Source organism: Pinus tabuliformis, chromosome 5_1, assembly GCF_031772625.1.
Source record: "Pinus tabuliformis cultivar Carrire ecotype Pingquan chromosome 5_1, CPIR1, whole genome shotgun sequence".
NCBI classification, from domain to species: domain Eukaryota; kingdom Viridiplantae; phylum Streptophyta; class Pinopsida; order Pinales; family Pinaceae; genus Pinus; species Pinus tabuliformis.
In genome coordinates this window covers 750,612,373-750,635,699 of record NC_142305.1, presented here as the reverse complement: position 1 = coordinate 750,635,699, position 23,327 = coordinate 750,612,373, and the positions used below count along the sequence as shown (strand labels likewise).

General features: G+C 34.4%; 1 protein-coding gene across 1 annotated transcript; it reads right to left on the bottom strand.

Annotated features, from left to right (window-relative positions):
- Window positions 1–1,196: 1,196 nt before the first annotated feature.
- Window positions 1,197–5,991, bottom strand: LOC149167123 (expansin-A3-like). The gene is made up of 4 exons (XM_089430373.1): window positions 5,943–5,991; window positions 4,827–4,944; window positions 1,523–1,594; window positions 1,197–1,383 (listed from the first exon to the last, which is right to left on the bottom strand). Exons 1-4 carry the CDS (start codon window positions 5,989–5,991, stop codon window positions 1,197–1,199), a joined length of 426 nt encoding a protein of 141 aa, XP_089286499.1.
- Between the last annotated feature and the right edge of the window lie 17,336 nt (window positions 5,992–23,327).

Here is a 23,327-nt window from a genome sequence, read left to right as displayed (position 1 = left end):
GAGCCTAGTTGATGGGAAAAATATATATATATTTTTTTTCGTTTATTCAATTAAAAAGTTAGTAATGTGTTTAAGATGAAATTGAAATATTCTCTTAAATAAATGTCTTAAAAACCACTTGGTGTAGTACTGTTAATTGGTTAATTAACGGTATAGGGAGAGACTATGTTGTATTGAATTTGTTACCCTTATTAATCCCTGCCTACAACATGGAGATTATAGAGATTGGTCGTCGATTGATTTCATATTAATTTGGGTGGACCAATCTATTTAACCAATGTTTTTTATTTTTATCCAAATTTTTGTTTTGGAGGTCTTATTGTAGAGTTTCATTTTCATATCAAATTTCCCCTTTCAACATATCCTATGTTGCTAAAATTGGGGTATCTGTTCTTTGTTTTCAGCCTGGAAATCTTCAATGAAAACTATACAGTGATCTTAGCCTTAAATTTGGAGAACCCTAAATCTAACACCAATCACTCATTTGGGTTAGCTTGGCAACTAGTTTTGTAGAATTAGATCCAGCTGGCTAACATGATCCCTCTCCTATGCAGGTGAAAACTTCACAGAAGCTTGAACTTGCCACTCTTAAACTTCACCCTCTTCTAGAAAACTTCAAGGAAGGTTGAACATGCAACCAGATAATAGGAAAACAGGAAAGACCAAAGGCGTTAGAGTGTACGGGTTGATTCCTACCGGTGAAGGAGACAAAAGAAGGGAAGAATGAATCTCATGAAAAATCAAGTGTGTTTAATAAAAACCTAATTACTTACCTGACCTCGTACTTCGCTTGTTTGGCTAAGAACTGGATTAGAACAGAATTGATTGAAACAGTTTATGATTTTGCTAGATAAACTTCATCTCTTGATGTGTTGATCAACATTTAGTCTTGCTAATTCCAGGAGATATGATCTATCAACCTCGCTTCGTCTAATTCATAATTTCCATTGAACTACCGTGAATAAATCATTTTGTTGGATGTATAGAAGGTGATAGGTATATATCTACGGTGTATGGTCGAGCTAACCCCTAATACTTGAGTTGGGTATTTTCATATAGTGCTTGATTCAATCCCCTCGAGCTAGGTTCCTAATACCAAAGTCTTATTTGTTTGGTCCTAAAAGGTCAACCCTACATGGCCAAGCAAAAAATCCATATGCCTCCACCATATCGAAATGTTGCAAAGCTAGGTTTCACTAGCCACCATTAATGTCTGGGAGAGCATAGTTTCGCAGGCACAAGTTAGTGGCTGTGACCATCACTATCCCAGGCAAACGCCACTGGGGATCATCTTTACATTTCATCTCGTAGCAGGCTTCACAACTGAGTCCATTGTTGAAAAGAACAGTACTCAAAGCAGAAGTACTAGTCCACACGCCTCTCCTGCAAACAATAATATATGAAAAATGATAATACAACTAATTTATAGTGAAAAGATAAAGTAGAAATCAAAATGAAGCCAAAATTTAAATTAATTTGTATGGACGACTCAGTTTTGCAAGTGAATGCCATGCATACTTACATCCAGACATAGGCCATGCTAGCGGACTGCTTTAGGAATCCCCCATATATGACTGACTGTCCATTTCGAAGCCTGTATTGGAATTTCAAACAGTTCCTAAAACCAAACTACAACAATACTTACAACCTCAAGCTTTGCTAATTCTTTTCCGTTTGATTTGATCAATAAAATTGGGGATCTACCTGGGTGGGTTGCTTGTTTGCCATTAATCTACAATCTTGTTTTCGATTTCATAGGTTACCTTCTTCGGTACCCATATGTGTATTGTTGATTTTGAAAACAATTGATCTTTCTTCAAGTTTGAGATATTGTAGAATCTGCAATCCAATGTCCAGGACATTGGACAATATACTTTTATTTAAATTTTATAGTTTCTTATTGACGTTGGATAATAATAGTTTTATGAGAATTTTATAGTTTCTTTATGATAGATTAATTTAATTAAATTGTGGATTGGTAGAATATTTTAAAATAAGATTTGATGCAGAGGTTAAGTATTTCACCTCAAATTCCAAAATATTTACAGATATCTACATATTGTGTCTCTTTTTATTTAAATTTCCAACATATTTACCAATTATCCATTAAATTCCACAAAATTTCCAAAATCTACCATATTATAAACAAAATTTTCTAATGTGTTCAAACCAAATGTCCTATGTACCCATAGTTTTAGAACAATCGCTGCCACCGAAGAACGTGGCATGGCGAGGTTTCTAGCCACCATATCCATAAGCTTGAGCAATCATCCATAGGAATCCCTGCAATCAAATTAGTGCAATGTTGTGTAACTGAGCCATTAGTCTGCGACCAAACAAGCTTGTCAATCTAATGACTAGTATCCTCACTTAGAAAAATCAATTTAATGCATAGAAACTACTTTAAAGAAATGAAGTACTTACATCATAACTGAATAAGATCAAACTAAAAACGAACAGAGCTGTAAAGTGAGAGACTTTTCCTGTTGGAAAGTTAAAGGGAAAGTGATCCAATATATATAACCTACCCTTCGATCTATTCCATAGCATGTATTTTCAACTCTTTTGACTATGCCATGGTGAACATGCCAATGCATAGCGCCACACCAAGAATTAGTGGGGTTGTTTCCTTTACATATACAAAAGCTTGCAAGGGCATGGATTCTGTTTAAAGTACCACCACTGACACCATCACATGGAGCTAGTGGCTCGCTATATCTACTACAATATGGAAAAATTGCCAACATTTTGCAACAAGATGCATTCGGTGAAATATCATTTTTGTCTATTACACAATGTGGTTGATACAGTTCTCGAGAAAACAGAATGTCAGAGAAATTATTGTTCCAATCGTATTTCAATTTTGCATGCCATATATGTTTGTTAAATTGGGAAATGGTATATATTAAATATTGTTCCAATCATTGTTGGATTTTATGATATATAAATTTGTTCAACTTTAACTGAAAAAGAGGATAACTAAGAATTGCAATAGTTGGATTTAACACGATATATGGATTTGTTAAGCTTTAACTCACAATGAGAATATTTGAAAAATAGAAATAGTATTAGAAGTAATACTAAAAACTAAATTTTGTGTTTTAATAGATTAAGGATGGGTTCTTCTTTGGAAAAATAAATTAACAATCCGAAAATGCATTTGATAGGAGGGATTCTCCTATTACAAATATGAAATTGTTACCATATTCATTGAAGACTGTGTTAGAGCACCCAATGGCCTAACCAAAGTATTTACTACAACTGGCTTGAAGAAGTACTGGTTTCCAGTGTCGAGAATGACCAAAAATGTTGAGAACTGTCCTACTATAGTAGACATGGTAGCCCAAAATCAAACTCTCTTAGTATTTATTTCAAAGCCTTTGAAAGAAGCATTAGAAGGCATTTCTTACCCATGCAAATATGTTGTTGATTCAAGCAGAATGAAACTATAATTAAACCCTATGCTACAATCAACTAGGCTTTAAGGCATGAAAGGAAATTAAGGAAATGTGAGTTTAGAGTTTTTTGACTGATTTTTCTTTTGTTTTAGGTTCGGAGTCTCCCCTTCAACAACTACTGATGGCTAACTACTCACAATTCATTTTCTATTCTTGGAGAACAATGTTACAGAGGGACTCAATGGTTGTCACCCTCAAATCCTATTAGGCTACATGATAGGAAATTAAGGAAATTAATGAAATGTGAATTTAGAGTTTTTTGACTTGTTTTTCTTTTGTCTCACGTTGGGAGTCTCCCTTTCAACAACTACTCATGGCTAACTACTCACAATTCATTTGCTATTCTCAGAGAACGATATTACACATGGACTCATAGTTGTCACCCTCAAATCAACAAGATAGCTCAAAGTATGGTCTTTGTTTGCCAATCTTTAGCTCCCCTCAGCATTTAAATCTAGAGTAATAGATAGATAGAATCAAAGAATTCTTGAAATTGTAGTAAAATGCACTCCTTTGTCTATTCTATTTGACTGTTTCAGATATAGAAAATGTACCAAATTATATATCTTCCACCCTTATCTATTATACACATTTTTCAAATGCCTTGATTGCCATAAATATCTTCCACAATTATCTATTATAACACATTTTGTAAATGCCTTAATTGCCGTAAATACACATTATAACAAATGTAAAATGGATATACCACATTTACCTTTATCTATTAGAGACATTTTTCCAAATGCCTTGATTACCATAAATATCTTCCAAGTTATCTATTACACACATCTTGCAAATGCCTTAAATTGCCATAAATACGCATTATAGCCAATGTAAGATAAATTATGCGAAATGTAAAATGTGCTTTTTCAAATCTGCAAGGAGATGCAATCCTTGTTGTTCTTATCTCGCCATCATCCATGACTTTAAATATAACGTTTAACAATATCTCACAACCAAAACAAGAACTCATGTACCAAGTTATAAAGTGTTTAATTATGGTCAACTATATACATATTTGTGGTATTAATATGATTGGAGAATATATAATTTAGGCTACTCTCTGAAATCTCATGCGAGGGAAAAAAAGGTAAATAGTTGAATAATATAAGCAAACATTATTTTCTAATGAGAATGGAATATATATGTTTTTTTACAGAACATTAATTAGCCGAAGGCATCCTATTTCAAACTCAGGGTGGAAGGAGGCTGGTTGATTTTTGAACCGATGGCGACGATTTATTCTTTAGAGAATACACTTCGTCTTAACATGTCATCTATGGTTGATATTTTAGGAGTGTGAAGGGTTGGTTACATGTCTCACGGTGTCATTTCCTTTCCCATCGCTATTCCTATTATTCTCTCTACCGATAATCTCCATCCTCGATGATTCCCATCCCTGCGTTATAAGCAGCGAAAAGGTGATGGGAACGACTTCTGATGAACTGCCCAGCGGCGTAACCCGTAACCCAAGCACTGGCCGGGCCTTCTCAGATCACGAAGAAGAGAGAACCTCACAAGAGTATTTGGAGGGGTTCTCCTTAGGGTCGTTGTCACAGTATTCCACCTCATGGGAGTCTAAGCAGAGGGCGAAACCCCCCATTGGTATTTCCACTTAAATTCTCATGGAGATCCAGGAGTTTAGTGAGATGTTGGAGCATGTAGACGAAGCCACTTTTTCCTTCGATGATTTAAAGTCAGGATAACAATTGAGGATTTAGAGTGCAAAGCTTGTTTCTCTGCTTTCAATTTTCAGTTTGCGCAACAAAGGCGCTTTCTGAGAACACAAGGGTAAGCATTATATTATTGCAAAATTGCGTTGATTTGCTTGTTGTTTTAGCTGATTGCCCCGTCATCAAATTTGAGGGATTGGTGTTGTACAAGGTTTTCCCAGGCATTCTACATAATGCAATTATAACAGACCAATTTTGAGATTTTCATGAATTTCGACGAATTATAATTTTAAGCCAAAGTTGTCCGCAATGAGAACGCAAATATGGTAGCAGCAACGTTCTTCCTAGTCTCCAAGGTCTGCCCACTGGTGAGATAGTCTGCAATGGCGTCCAAGGCATCGTGGCTTAAAATTATCGCCTCGCGATTACGGGCGTAGATTGAGAGATTTATAATGGTTAATATCGTGTTTTCAGCAGTTTGGTGTCCGAGAAGTAGGGATGGTCCAAAAGATATGGCACGATGCCTGATTCGGATATGGAGAGTTGGTGATCATCGCTGAGGAATCATGAGGTAAGCAAGAAGCACTTGCTGAGGTTCCAGATGAAAAAACAACGTCAATTGAAGAAACCTAGAAGTGAAGGCGAAGGGTCAGCATCTAGAATAGATTAATGGTTGTGCAAGGCGAACAAAATATATCTATGGATAATCCGGGGTGGGTGTTGATGTATGAAACCTATAGGATTATAGTATTTTAGAATAATATTCAGTTTAGCTAATGATGTATTTAGTAGTTTCGATTCAGTTCCGTACGTGATCCCTTCTCCATTAATTCATCAAGCACTATGATTTGGTCGGCCATCTCGCCTATATTCAAAGATCGGAACTAGTAAACCATTTCAAAATAGAGTCAGAGAGATCATAAAACTTAGTTAATATGCTTCCTAATTAATAATATATTTACAGTAGTTATTATCTCCAGATCTTCCTAATTATTATCTCCAGAACTTTGAATGGTACATGACAAAACATCGTGGAAGTTTATCGATGCAGAGGGAAAGTAGCTAAACATTTGATAATGGTAGCAGAAATATGGATATTGAATTAAAAAAAAAAAAAAAATTGAAAATAGTGATACAAAGTTTTTCACGTTCTTAAATACTTAAGATTTATTTTGTTCATGTACCCACCACAAACTTATGCCCACTTAAACTAGCTTAATTACTTGTTTTAAAGCATATAACATCGATTTGTAGACTCACTGCCATAATTGTCTACATCTTCCTGCTTGGGTTATTAGTGATCCATGAAATGTATTCATGCCTCCCAATGAATCTTATTCCATCTCTCTACTTTATTCAGTGTGTCTTTGTATGATGACAAGGTCAACACATTTAACTTCATCATCTTGTCGAGAAATTGTTCACTACACAGATGTTTGATTCCTTTGTCTAGCAAGGAGATCTTTCAATTTTTACATAGTTATTTTAATTTTTCTGGTAGAATTTTTATATGTTTTTTTACACGTGAATCTTCTTTAAATTATCCAGTCGTGGAAAAAAATGGTTGTAACTCCATCTTCTTTTTAATAAAAACCAAACTTGTTCATTATAATTTGTGAATATCCTTGAAAACCAATAATAGGTGAAGTAAATGTAAAACCATGTTTTTAAATATGACTCGGAAGATGGGTAAATGGATGAACAAAAACCAAAGATGTCATCCTTGATATTTTGTTTTAACAAAATTAAAGATAATATACTTACGAAAGAAGATATAAGAAAGGTATTTTTAAAGATTTTCAATAGGGATTATACAAAGTGCTATACACCTTTTTTATTTTTATGGCACAGGTTTCTAAGAATCCATATCATATCATAAACATTCCTAATATTATAACAAGTATAAGGGGGAGAATTTTGAAAAACATAAGTTTAGTTTTTTTTGGAATGTGGTGTTGATATGTCATGGAATGTTGCAGACCTTCTCAATGATGAAACACAACTTTATGTTGATCTCACACGAGTAAAGTACAATTGTTCTTGTGTTGAGCTGACATGTGTGAAGTGGGTAGCCTAATGATTGTAGGTTGTTGACTTAAGAGTTCCTATTTTGTTGGTTGAATCAATTCGTTCAGGATATATATCAGGGGATTCCTTTAAAATTAAAGATCATGTCCCTCTCTCTATATGTAGAGTTTTAGTATATTTTGATAAGGCAAAGGATAATTGTAAAATTTGTCTCTCGTATACATTTTACATTACATATATTATGTTTTAAACAAATTTTCCGAGTTATGAATTATATTGGCTTATGTGTGACAGGGAAAATGATTAATAATTTTATCACTTTAAATGTTTATTTTATATTATATATATAAAACATAAGTAAACATTAGTATTTTTTTTTAATAATTTATCTCTAAATAATTTATCTCTATTGTAAAACTAAGAAATATTGGAAGACTAGGAAATTATTAATATTTATTACATACGTGATTGACCATGATTGATTTTAATCTGGACATAATATTTGTCAGAATACGACGTTCGACCATGGTTGATTTTCATATTGAGACAATATTTGTCACAATGTTACATTGGACCATGGTTGACCATGGATGACAATGGTTGTCACAATGTAACATTGGACAGGGAGACAATCTTTGTCACAATGTGACCATGGTTATTGACCATGGTTGACCATGATTGACAATGGTTGAGTTGGGTTGATTTCGATATTAAGAAAATCTTTTTCACAATGTGACATTGAAACATGGTTGACTGTGGTTGATTTTCATATTGAGACAACCCTTTTCACAATGCGCAGTTGGACCACGATTGACCATGGTTGACCATGTTTTATTTTAATGTCGAGACAATATTTGTCACAATGTGATGTTCAACCATGCTTGACCATGGTTGATTTTCATGTTGAGACAATATTTGTCACAATGCGACATTGGACCATGGTTGAAATTATTATTATTTATTGTTTCATACGATTTATAATATTAATCTATTGGGTTTATTAATCTAAGGGTTCATTTTCCTATGGTGTACTATTACTCATAGGATTTATACTATAAATCCTTGGGTTTAACATAAATCCCTTGGGTTAAATATAAATCTCTTGGGTTTATAATCATGGTCTACCATGGTCTAACATCACATTGTGACAAATATTTTCTTAATATGAAAATCAACAATTGTCCAACATCGCAATGTGACAAAGATTTTCTCGATATGAAAATAAATCATGCTCATCCATGATCAACCACGGTCCAATGTTTCTTTGTGACAATGTTTATCTCAATAACAAAATGAACCATGGTCAACCATGCATATTTTAGGGTTTATAATATTTATTTTAGGGTTTATATACCTTGCGTTTATAATATTAATCCATTGGGTTTAATATTATTCTCTTGGTTTTTTTATACCCTTGCACTTTTAGTATTAATGTAGGGGTTCATATTCCTAGGGTATAATATTATTCATAGGGTTTTTAATATTAATCCTAGAGTTTATTTTAAATCCTTTGGGTCTATAATCATGGCCAACCATGGTTCAACGTCGCATTGTGACAAAGATTGCCTGAATATGAAATCTATTGTGGTCAACCATGGCCACCCATTGTCAAACGTCGCATTGTGACAAATGTTGTCTCGATATGAAAATCAATCATGTTCAACCATACTCCAATGTTGCATTGTGATAAAGATTGTGTCAATATAAAAATTGATTGTGGTCAATGATTGTCAAGCATCTTTATTATAAGTTTATTTGTCTTAGAATTTGTATACCTTCGGTTTATAATATTTATCCCTTGGTTTTAATATTATTGCCTTGGGTTTATAATCCCTTGTGTTTCTAGTATTAGTCCCTTGGGTTTATTATTCCTTTGGGTTTATAATATTTATCTTTGGGTTTATAATATTAATCCCTTGGATTTAATATTACTTCTTTACATTTATAATACCTTGGTGTTTTAGAATTACTCCCTTGAGTTTATCAATCTAAGGGTTCATATTCATAAGATATAATATTATTCACCAGATTTATAATATTAATCTTAGTGCTTAATATAAATCACTAGGATTTATAATCATGGTCAACCATGCACAACCATAGTCCAATGTCACATTGTGTCAAAGATTGTCTCAATATGAAAATCGACCATGGTAAAACATGATTAAATATCACATTATGACAAATATTGTCTCAATATCAAAATCAACCATAATAAAACATGGTTAACCATATTTATTTTAGATAATATTATAGATGAGTTTCTCATAGATATTCTTGTGCAAGTGAGCACCATGGTTTTGGAATGATGACTCGCTAATTACTCATGAGGTTTTAGTTTCTATATAGCCTCTACCATAATTGAGTTCAGTTCAGTTTGCTCACAAACCCTAACGGAGCTTCCCAATTTGAGTGCAGGTAATTTTGGACAACTGGATAACCCTTTTGAAAGTGTTACGGGAGCTTAATGTTTTGAAAGTTCAACACTTTGACTCCATATTCTTTCTACAGGTCGGAATGTTTCCCTCTCTCGTTATTATGGCCTCAGAAGACAGAGGCTTAAAGATTTATATTATTTAGTGATTCTTGTCATTTAAATTCCTTTCTTGGAATCATTCAGTTGGAAGGAGGAAACTATTAAATTTGTATTGGGTGTATTTATATTATGTGCACCCTCACAAACCATTCTTGAAGGGGTTGGGATTCCTTTTGTTTTTTTTTTCTTTCTTATAAGCGAAGTCCTTTAATTACAGTATGTTCAACCCAACAATTCTGTATCATGAAATATGGGATTACTATATTCCGATTGGAATTTTTTTACAATTATGTTATTATCTTTATTCTTTCAGCCTCAAACTCGATTGGTATTCAAGCAGTCATAAGAAATTTAACTCTATATTTGTTTATCACGAAACCTATTGGCCCTCGCTTTCTACAGTAACTTAAGACATTTTTACGAACGCTTTGCTCCTTTTAAATTTCCTTTAATTTAATACTATAGACATGTTTCTGGTGAAATTTATATGTTGCATATTACAGTCGGGTTTCCCTACAAAATAGGTTATTGTGCTCGATCCTGGTGCTTTAATTTATTAATGTAAATTAACAGAAACACGACTGTAAAGATATAGGATTCCCGAGTCTATTTAACTTGGTAATTTCGTGGTATTTCATTAGATAACTGTGCTTTTTCCTGTATATACATTCTAACTTTGACCTCAGCTCGATTTCGCCTACGGTAGGCGATATTCTACGTTTATTTTATTATCTCCTATGCATTCCAATATCACTTCTATTGTGACACTGTCATTCGCTATAAATTCTTTCTCTCGTACGTCATACTGGTATAAGGAGCCTTCTCTACTTGTTTATTTTTAACAAAAACATATAAACATTTTTTCCAAATACATTCCTTACATTAATTACATAGTGACACGTCCTCAAGCACAATGAAGGGTGCTCTAACATACCATTCTTAATGTAATGGTTCCTATTCCTTACAAGATTCAATTATTTAGATTGTTAGTTGAATAAATAGTTGGTTCCACCTATTTGACATCTTTATTTAAAATATTTTTACGGCAAGAGCGTTATGACTATTAAAGATGGTTTTGAAACTGACTTGCTTAGTGTTCGAAGGAATGGGCCAATTTTTTTCCAATGGAAGACACTTAACTGTACCTTTCAGTATTATGCTGACATAGAACTGGTATACATGTATAAATTACCATTCTTATGTATAGTCCTATCATATGTAAATAATTGATAGAAGCTTGCTACCCTTCATTTCTTTTTTCATTTACAGATGTGTGCTATGTTCCAACAAGCATTTCCCACTAATTGAGTTTCAATATCCACAACACACATAATAAAGAATCATACATAGCCTTCTCATAATTTTTTTGAAGCTTTCGATAAAACTTATCCACAATTCTATAATTTCCATACATGCACATAAGTTTAATACTACTCTCATATATTAGAGTACACCTTCTTATAGTAGATTACTCCATCCCACATACCATGTGAATTCTATCATTAACTACATATTTTCAGGTAGCCAATTATCAATTAGCATGATATTTGTATTCTCACATATACATAACATAAACTGGAGAACAATACAAGTAACAAAATAAACAATTTTCAACAGATTAAAACATGACATGAACATTGGAGGGGGAATATATATATATATATATGGAACATAGAGATATAATGGAATCAAACCTTCCAACCATAATATCAAGTATAAATTCATAGGAGGGTAATAATGGAATCCAACATGAGCAATGAGTTAATAATGTAAAACCTAGCAAAACAAGGTTATATTGTACTCTATTCTGCCTCTAGTGTCCATGTCATGTTTTAATAAACTTTGGAGAAGTCCAGTAAGTTTCAGAAAAAAGTTTAAAAAGAGTTCTATCCCAAAAAACTATTGAAGACAAAAATATGTACATAGAAAAAGGACAGTATAAAAAAACTATGGGATGATCTAAAGATCCTTCAATAAAGGACCATTCATATCCATGAATGGTCGATGATAATAACTGTAGAAAATGCCTTCCCTAAATTCATGTATCTTCCATTGACCTCTGTTCGGTTGCGTTGCCTCTTTGGATAAATGATTAGTGATCTCATTCCTTTCCCTGTATATATGTGAGCATGCAAATGAATCAAATTGAGACTTTAGAGAAAAGATATCAGTCAGAATATCTCTAAGTGTGTGCAAGTGACAATGATTAACTTGATTTGTCCAGTTAATAGTGAGCTGTGATTCTCAAAATATCTGAATCTGGTTGCAATGTTGTTCTGTTGCAAAAAGGAGAAGGTATTTTAGATTTCTCAAATCAGCATAATTGTTGGTGCCTCTGCCTAGGCCGACCTTGATTCTATAGGAAACTATATTATCAATATGCAACAACGCCCCACCTCCACAGCCTTCAGCTTGAGCCGAACCATCAAAATAACCCTAGGGAGAATTTATGTCAATAATTTCTGGGGTAATGACCCGAGAGGGTAGATTATCCAGGTCCTCCAGGAGCAAGCTGTAAATGCGCAACATCAAAACACTGGAGGAATCCCAATCAATTTTAGCATCCATGAAAATGGATTTGTTCCTTTTAATCCAGATTCCCCAAGAAATAAGTAGTGGCAGGCATCTAATTTTCTGTGAGTTGGATTTTATCCACCATCTTTGCCAGGCTGCTTCGATGTCTTGGCCTAACCAGACAATATGTAGATTCAGTGAAGTGAGGATCCTTAACCAAAATGATTTCAAGGTAGGACAAGTAAGGAAGAGGTGAGTAGAATCTTCCTCATGCTACCTACACAGACAACATCTGGATGGATCGCAAATTGCTCGACGCATCAACATTAGTTCAGTGGGTAATTTGTCCTCTAGAATGCACCACATGAAAAGCCTAGATTTAGGAGGGGCTTTTAATTTCGAGATGTGTCCCCACCACCAAGAAAAATCAATGGTGTGTTGAGCTACCATTGAGTATGCATAACCTGTTTTTGGGGTATATCTGCCATGGTGATCCATCACCTAGATAAGATCATCATGATTGTCGCTGATCCACACATTGGCCTCCTGTAGAGAGCCGATGAACCTCTACTAGTCTTCAACGCAAACATTTGGAAATTTGAGCATTCTTTGATCCTTCTAGATCTGGTTTTGCCAATTGTCCTGATTTTCATTTGCTATATGCGCTAAGTGGGAGATGCGAGAGGCCTGAAGGAAATTGCAAAGAGGTCGAGGAAGTATGTGGCCATTCCCGCAGCCACTCCATGCATCCAATCCGATCCTCACTTGAACTCCATTGCCAACTTTCGAAGCCAGACCTCGCTTGATGAGAGAAATATACTGTGATATTGCTTTCCAAATTATGGAGGAGCCAATCAAAGGAATTGAGGTTCTGTGGATCGAGTCTAAAACTATGAGCAGATATATGTATTTATCAAAAGTAATTTCCTGCCAAAGACTTTTGGAGTTTATAAGCTGCCACCCCATTTTTGCAGCCAAAGCTTCAGCGAATAACTACAGGTTTTTATGCCCCAGCCTCCCAGTTTTTTGGGTTTGTCAATGTTATCCCGATGAACCTAGGCAAAGGTTCTCCCTAAATTTTTTTGTTGCCAAAGGAAATGACAACATATTTGTTGAATTCTTTTTAATATGCCTTTGGGAATCGAGGCCAATGATATCTAATAAACTGGAAAAGCTTCTAGAACTGATTTGAATAGAGTGAGCCTTCCCACTATAGAGAGCCATCACTATTGCCAAATGTTGATTCTGCTTTCAATCTTAGCAATAAGCCAAGCCCAATGTCCTATGTGATAACCATTTGGTTTCATTCTAAAACCCAAATATTTTAGGCCATCATCCAAGTCTTGTCTCGCATATTCAAAAAGTTGGAAGGCTAATCTTGCTTCATTCAGTTGGCAGGAAACCATGATAATAGTTGATTTCACAAAATCTGGCTGCATACCAGTAGATTTACGAAAAAGGGATCGTATGGACTTGAAAGCATAAGAATCTTGAAAGGATCCATTTAAAAAAATCAGAACATCATCTACAGATAAGAGATGGGTTAGAGAGGACATATCAGAGATCTGGACACCAACCAAGGAGCCTTCCTCTCTTCTTTTTTTAATCATTCTGCTAAATCCTTCCATAATGAGGAGAAAGAGCAGCGGGGAGAGAGGGCATCCCTACGAAAGACCTCGTTCCACATGAAAGGACCCCGAGGCTGCTCCATTGATGACTATACTATAAGAGACGGATGTAAGATAGCCATAATTTGGGTGAAATGTATATGTTATGTATTATAGTATGGTTTCCCTACAGAGTATGTTGTTGTGCTCATTCCTCGTGCTTCAATTTATTAATGATGTAAATTGATGCAAATATTACTGTAAGGATATAGGATTTCCATGTCTATTTTAACTTGGTAATTTCATGGTTCTCATTGGATATCTAAATGTTTTCCTGTATATAATTTCTAATTTTTACCTTAGTTCCATTTCAAATAATGTAGGAAATATTGTACGTTGATTTTATTATCTCCTATCCATTCCAACATCACTTCTATTATGAGAATTTAATTCTTTGTAGATGGTTTGTTTGGTTTACTTTACACTGATATAAGGAGGCTTCTCTAATTTTTTTTTTTATAACAAAAACATATAAAAAAATTCCCAAATAGATTCCTATCATTAATGACATACTTGTGCTTCTTCAAGAGACGTACAATTCTTAATGTAATGGTTCCTAATTCTTACCAGTTTAACTGATTTATATTGTTGGTTGAATAAATTGTTAGTTGCAACTATCTGACTTGTTTATTTAAAATACTTTTACGGATAGAGCACTATGAATCTTGAAGATGGTTTTGAAACTGACTCCCTTAGTGTTAGAAAGGATGAGTCAAATGTGTTCCAATAAATGACTCCGAACTATACCAGTCAACATTATGCTAACATACAACTGGTTTATGAGTAGGAATTACCATCCATACATCTAGTCCTATAATATGTAAATAATTGATATAAGATTGCTACCCTTCATTTATTTTTTCATTTAAGGATGTGTGTTATGTTCCATTAATTATTTTCTATTAAATGAGTCTAAATATCGACAATTTACTTAACAAAGAATCATGCATAACCCTCTCATTTTACTTTTCTTTAGCTTTCAAAAAAAACTTATCCACAATTGTATAATTTTCATACATGCACATAAGTTTAATACTACTTCCATATGTTAGAATACACCATCTAATAGTAGATTACTCCATCTTACATAATAATTGACTTCAATCAATAACTACATATTCGCAAGTAGCCAATTGTCCAATTTTATGCTTCGCTAACAATAGAAACCACAATATTTGTATTCTCATATATACATAACAAAGATTAGAGGACCATACAACTAACAAAACACATAGTTTTCAACAATTACCATAGAAATAAAATATACATCCTTCATTTAGTCAGATCATAATAAAACCACTCAGTAACCTTTAAAACATTACAATAATTCCTATCCAACCAAGTTTCTTGGAAAATGCTCAGGGGTATAGCACATTCCTCCCAACTATGAAATTGCTTTGCTAGTTCCCCTCAAGCTAAGACTTTCTTGCTCTCACAAATCAACAACCCCATTGATTCCTAGGTGGTTTATTTTATAGATTTTCTTCCCAATAAATTTTAACAATGTCCTTATTTATTGTTTGCCAACCTTTTGCCTAGGCATTTGGTTTTTTTTCAAAAAGCTTTCTTTCATTTTTCTTTAAAGTCCACCTTTCTCTCATGTAGTTCTTTATTCCACCCTACTTAGTATTTTCCTTCAACTAAGTGATTTAACATAATATTTCTCTCCCATTATGTTAAATCAATTTCTTTATAATTATTTTCTCCTAGGGAATTTTAGGAGATTTTAGGGAAGGTGTATCATGTGGATTTAACCACCAAAAGATTTTCGCAAGCTCGAAAATATATTCTAAACCCTAGCGCTCTTTCTTGAGTTTTTCCAAACAATTTATTTAGTAAACAAACAATATTAAATAAATTACATCATCAAAAAATAATAAACATGGCCTCCATATCCATTCAATCCAATAGTAGTTTCATGTCTAAAAATAGTCAATACTTAAAAGCGAAAAAATAGGGGTGTTACATCAAGCATTAGAATTTCCTAAAAAAAAAATTTGAGGATACATCAAATGTCAGCATTGGACTCCACTATGTAGATTGTAGATTGATCACATAAGGACTTTAATATATATTTTAAATGTGAAAATATTTATAAATATTTTTTTTCATGTTTTATAATTCTTATGCATCTAATAATTTTCATAACTCCCACACAATTGTTATGTCAAAAGATACAAATAAGTGATAAAATCTCAACATAATCACTACAAGAAAAAGGACATTGGTGAGGGGTGAAAAATGTCACCATAAGCTCATTGGTGACGGTCAAAAGAGCATTCATCACCAAAAATTGAACGTCACCAAAGGTGGCATCGCCAAAGGTATAGGTGTTGTAGTGACATACAAATTTTGTCACCAATAATGATTTATAATGATGGATAACGACTGTCACCATTTCATATGAGCAATGGTGATGGACCATAGCCTCCATCACCAAAAACTGAATGTCACCAAAGGTGGCGTCACCAAAAGTATAGGTGTTGTAGTGACATTCAAAGTTTGTCACCAATAATTATTTATAATGATGGATAGCGACCATCACCATTGCATATGAGCAATGGTGATGGACCATAGCCTTGGTCACCAAAAACTAGATGTCACCAAAGATGGTGTCACCGAAAGTATAGGTGTTATGGTAACATTCAAGCTCCATCACGAATATTGATTATAATGATGGATAGTGATCATCACCATTTCATATGAACAATAATGATTTATTGTGATGGATCTTTAATGGCCGTCACTATTGGTGCATATATATGGTGACGTTCATTGACCGTCACCAAAAGCCACATTGCTAGAAGTATAGGTGTTGTGGTGACATTTAATGTCCATCACGAATAATGACTATAATGATGGACAATGACCGTCACCATTTCATATCAACAACAATGATTTATGGTTACGGACCTTTGAGGGTCATCACTATTGATGCATATATATAGTGGCATTCATTGACCGTCACCATTTCATATTTTTGGTGAAGGTAAAAAAATGTCACCAAAGCTCATTGGTGATGGTCAAAAGAGCCTCCATCACCAAAAATTGATCATCGCGATTCCATATGGATGTCAGGCCATGATGGAATCGAACCACCAACATCTTGCTTGTAAAGTAGGTGCTCTTCCATTGAGCTAGCACCCTTTAAAGAATTATATTTTTTAAAATTAGTCTTTGAAACTTCATAAATTGTAAATTCTACAACTTTCAATAAATTAAAGTCTCAGCAATATTTTACTAAACAAGAAAAGCAACATCGAATATGTAGGTCCCTACCTAATGGTTATTGAATTTATGAAAATTGGGTGGAGGAAAAAATAGTTATGTATAAGAGAATCAATATGTTCAGTTGAATACTCAATTAGAAGTGAAACTTTGAAGAAATTTATAACCTATAAATGACCTATAATTATCAAATGCACCAAATATTTCAAAAGAAATGTCATAAGTAGATATCATATGGAAGAAGAGGAGGAAGGGACTTGGAGCCCTTGTACATATTGGCATGCCTTAGCACTTGGCACATCTTAGCTTGTTTGACATGTCTTCATACTATCTGGAACATCTTAGCATACCCTAACATTCCCTAACACACCTTTATAGTCACGAACTCACAACTAGAATTGCATTTTTCCATGACTTGGGACCTTACATTCACTAGAACACCTTGGCACTCCATAGTCGTCATGCCCTCTGTTATCCTCCATAATGTCCCAGGTTGATGAAGAGATCAATGGGGGTAACCACAGACCAAGCTTTTAGTTTGGTAGCTAGCCCTACCAAACTAGATAGGGCTGTCTCTATGAAATCATAGCCAAGAAATGACTGTAATGTAAAGCATTTTAGGCTAGATAGCTAGGGTCAGGTGGGTTTTTGGAAAATTTAGGGACTTGGAACTCTATCTACCGATGTCTTGCCTGGCAGGGACTTTGTCAAGGAGGCAAGGTCTTGGAACTCTGTCTAGGATAAAGAACCTAACATGCATGATAGAATCTCCTTAGAACAGAGTACCTCCTACCTAAAAGAGTGTCCCCTGCTCAAAATATAGAACCCTTCTCTACTATGAACTTTTCTTAAAGATAAATCTGTGCATAAAATAGTACTAAGCAAAACACCTAAATTAAGAAAATTGAGCATCTAAGTCAAACTATAAAATTATAATAAATATGGCTCTATATAAGTTTGGGAAACACTAGACAAGCATGCTTTCATACAACAACAATAAGATGCCTAAAATTGATGCGATTCTTTCATCGTTGCTATACCCTCACAGCAAAACTGGAATCTATAGCATGTACACCAAGGTTGTATGCATTTGCTGAAGGTGTAGATTGAAAGGATCTACTGAGATGAAGTACTATTGAAGGAGAAACACCTTCAAAATAATAGATAAAGCCTATTGTGAATTCAACCCATTTTCACACAAACCAAGGCTGCTACTGGGTACACTTCTCTATTGAATGGAAACTACAATGTATTGTAGTGCTGCTGAAGGAAAAACACCTTTAGTGCAACACCGATAAAACTCCAATAGATATTGTCACTATGGCCTCGGTTGTCGATGATCTCATCAATATAGGTAACAACTTCAATAATTGAAAACCAAAAGGTGAGATCCATACATAATTTGAAATGACAGATTTGGGCATATTTATTATTGCTTAGGAGAGTTAGTATAGAAAATGCAAGGTAACTAATTGCGTCTTTATGTCACAGGCCAAGGATACGAAGAAATACATAAAATATTAAATAGAATGGTATAAGTCGATTGCAGGTTATTTTGAAGCAGGAATGGAATTCTCCTTGTGCGGGTTCTAATCTAGTGGGTATAACTTTAACTAAGAAACTGATAGTTATGAGGTTGAAATTGTCTCACAATTCATGAAACACCCCAAATTTGTTCACTAGAAAGAAGTAGAGCGAATCGTCACATTTATGGAAGGGAACACCCTATTCACAGGAAGATAACTTGAAATTAGTCGGACATATTATTTCTCGTCTTCTTATATGTGTGTGCTTTGAAAAGATAACCACATCCAAAGACTCAATAACAACTCTGGTAAAGTTTATAGATGTGAAGCACTTCTAAGAAAACCCATCTCTTAATGCCAAATGAGTGAGGAATATGTTGAAGGATTCAATCTTTCACTCAGTCATAAAAAGGAAGTTGGGGTATCCAGCATCTTGCCAACAAACTAACTCGAAACATAATGTGAAAGGTAGGTTAACTACGAAACCTCTTTCCCACTTTGTAGTATTGTTCCCTCTTGAATTCTGACAAGTATCTAGCTACTTAGATCCACAAAACTCGCGCCAGGTAAACTCTACATGATACAATTGTGATGTGCGATCTTGACACACACTCTAGTTTCCCTCTAAAAGAGGGTAAGTCAAAATATTATGACAATCTTAACTATAATTTGATCACACAATATTGAGGTATTGCATGCAATAAACAATATACTATCAATGCACTAATGAATAACTCAAAATAAACGAATTTATTATTGCCACAATAGCATCTCTTGGGATTCTCAGATAAAGCACTTAACGTACATGGAAAAAGCTTCCTAGAATAAAGTACCTCCTACCTAGAAGTGTGTCCCCTACTCAAAATATAGAACCTTTCTCTATTGTGCACTTTTCTTAAAGATAAAACTGTGCATAAAACAAAACTAAGAAAAACACCTAAATTAAGAAAAGTGAGCATCTAAGTCAAACTATAAAAGCATACTAAATATGGTTGTATACAATATTGAGGTATTGCATGGAATAAACAATATACTATCAATGCACTAATGAAGAACTCAAAATAAATGAATTTCTTATTGCTACAATAGCACCTCTTGGGATTCTCGGATAAATCACCTAACCTACATGGCAAAAGCTTCCTAGAATAGAGTACCTTCTACCTAGAAGTGTGTTCCCTGCTCAAAATATAGAACCCTTCTCTACTGTGCACTTTTCTTAAAGATAAATTTGTGCATAAAAAAGAACTAAGAAAAGAACCTAAATTGAGAAAAGAGTTTTAACCATTTTAAAACTCTTTTCCCTCTACAATAAATATACTAAAGTATTCCAAGTAGTTAAATCTTGATTTTGTTAATATTTTTTAATAATTCTCCATTTTCGAGATTAACTCAATACTTTGTTATAAATAGGAGGGTTTTCCATTCATTTTTCACCTTGATCATAATAATGGTCACCACTATCATCTTTTTTATTTGAGATCCAATTTGAGTTCTCCACATTCTGTTTGGGTTTTTCACATATTGAGAGAGAATATCATTTTTTGAAGCATCAAGGAAATCAAAGGAACCATCCCACATAGGGGGACTTATAGACCCACCTGTGATCCCCTTCACCAAGTGTCTTTAATAAATAATTTATTCAATTAATGTCTTTGAATTTGGGTTATTACATTGAATATTTTTACGGTTTCTTGTTGTTCCCGAAAATCGATACTTTTGTTGTAGGTTTTTCATTTTTTATTGCATATCTAAATCACAAGCAACCATCGATTTGTTGTTAGGGTCACTTGTATCCTACTGACTTAAGTGAAGTGTTTTTGGTACACCTTCCAAGAAATTTTAGACTAACAAATGGGGACTCCACAAGTGTAGTAACAACATTCTTGGATGACTGAAGTTTAAGAAAATTTTAGGGTTTTCTACAGGTATTTTTAGACTCTCAATTTCTATTTATAGTTTTAACCTTTTTTTGTAAAATTTTCAGATTCTCATGGTTTTTTGGTTCTTTCCACATGTCACAGGTACCAACTCAGTAGGAGATGAAAATATTTGGTGAGATCTGTTGACCAAGAGTCCCAAGAGAAAAGCACACTTTTGAGCCCCTGATCTACATTCTAGAGCACACTATTTGGCCAAAAAACTATGTTTTCCTCTATTCTAGGTGAGTACTTGCGTTTTAGTATTTTTCTAAAAAAATTTCAAAATTACCGAGAGTATTGTCTACATACAGGTTTTTGGTACTTCACCTCTATTTTAAATCTCCATTATTCATGGGTTCACTTTATTTGTCTTTTTGAGGAAGGAAAAACCCCCATAGGGTTTAGAGTACACCTCCACATTGTTAGGAAGATATTTGCTGAGTGACAAGTCTAGAGTTTTAAGCATTTTCAACAACTTATTTTAAGAGTATGATCCATTACTTTTCAGCTCTTTTGGATAGGATTATTTTACGTTTTCTCTATTTAGAGTTTGCATTTTCCTTCCCCCCTTAGGATCCGCTTAAACATCCTATGTTTTATAGCTTCACTCTTATCTTTTGCAACATTTTTCACCTCTGTTTTTTAATTTTTAATTTTTTTTAATTTTTATTTAATTTTTATTTATTTTTATTTTTATTTTTTTATTTTTTATTTTTTTCTACACCATTTATAGTTAATTACTATCTCTAGATCTCAATCTATTGACATTAGATCATTTAGTCCTTTTTATGTGTCTTTGAGTAGCTTTCTTTCCCTCTCTTAGCTTCTTAGTAGCCCTTGTGGATGGGGTTTTGTGTGCTTGATTGGCTATTTATTTTTCTGTCATTTTCAGATTTATTTGCAGTATTTCAACATTTTACTTTCAACACCATATGGCATCATGAAGCATGCTTAATTAACTCATCCACTTAAGACATTATTTTCACACACTCACACCCTATGTGAATGTGAGCTTGGTTAACACTACCAAGTGAAGCCTTGAAACACTACACCTTCATTAATCAACACACATAAATTAAACTGACCTGGGCACCAAGGTCAAACAATATTTGTAGTGTAGTTGTAGAACCAGTGGAATAGGCTTCCAATAGCACCCATCTGCCCCTCTCATTGAGACATAGAAGTTTACATATTAAGGAGCTTAAAATCCTTCACCATCCCACAGTCCAAAGTCACAGTGCGTTAGAAACCCGATTAAGAGTGGGTTAATCTAGGTCATCATGCGAGTGCTTCTCCATGAGACTACCGAACCCATGGAAGGGAATCTGTGTCATGGATGACTACCAAGAAGCTCAAGACTCAACCACCCCCGTGGGATGAAGGTAACCATAGTGACGAATCTTAGGAAAACACCTTAGGACTATCTGTGGGAAGCAGTTGTTTCTCTACCCCACCTCTCTCTAGACAACTTTGCTTGTGGGGATCAAATTCCATCAAGTAAGAAGTTCTTTGGAAAGCCATCTAAAATAGTAGATCTATGTTTGTTCAAGGATTTAGATCAGTTATAGTCTAGAGGCATTTTTTATTTGATAAGACATGGTTTCTTCTATTAGAGTAACATCATTAAAATAGTTAGTTTACACATGGTAGCACTGCACTAGGTGTTTTCTTGCTATGTGTTTCTCTTTTATTCGTATCATCACCCTTTAGTTCTTAGATCATTATTGTTTGGACATCATTTTGCCCCATAGGCATTTTCAAGGTCTTCACCCTTAGTTCCCATTAGGACATATTACTTGTCCCCATCAAGTTAGAGTTACTCCTCCCTATCCTCCTTCAAGTCATTAGTCTGATTATGATTCTACTGATTCATCTAGTTCCTCCTTTAATTCCACCTTGTCTCAACCCCGTATCACCACCATGTCAGGCAGCAACATGGTTGCAGGAACCTAGGGTGGTAACCTCGGGTGGTAGCCAAGGTACCAACCAGGGTAACCCCACTACCAGAACCCCCAGAGATGTGGTCACTCCTACTCCCTTGCTTCCTTTTATGGATGGTTTGAGCCTCCCCGATATCAACTAGCTTATTAGTGATCCTCTTCTCCATGATTCCACATGGCTAGATATTCCTACTAAATTCCCTTTAGACATCCCAAATTTTGAGGGTAACCTTGGAAAAAGATCCCACTAAACATGTTTGCTCATTCCACGTGCTTTTCATCAAATTCCATTACTAAAGACTCCACCCGTCCTCATTCATTCCAATGTAAACTCACTCAAGCTATTGCTATGTGGTAATTCAATTAAACCAGAGCAACTCATTCCACTTTTGTAACTCTTGCCACATCCTTTCTATCATATATCTAGTTACTTCTCCATTATGATATCAGTACTAAACTTTTGACTTCTTCCTGTCAAACTTCTTCAACTCGCCTTTTCGACGATGTTCAAGAATGGTATAGAAGGAGGAGCATCTATAGAGCTCCTTACATCGAAGACCGAGTCTATATTAATTCGTTCCTTACATTTTTGTTAGCTCCCATTGGTAAATATGTCGCATCACATTCCCCTCATTCTGAGGAAGAGGCACTCCAAATAGCCCTAAAATTTGAACTGATCTACACCCATTTAGGTTTTGTTTACATTGTCATCCCCAATATTCCTTGGTTTGGTGCTGCTAATTCACTGGTGCATCTCATGCCATGGATGGCATAGTTCGAACCATTACACACCCTCAACCATATGATCCACATCAGGGATGGACCAGTTCCACTTACA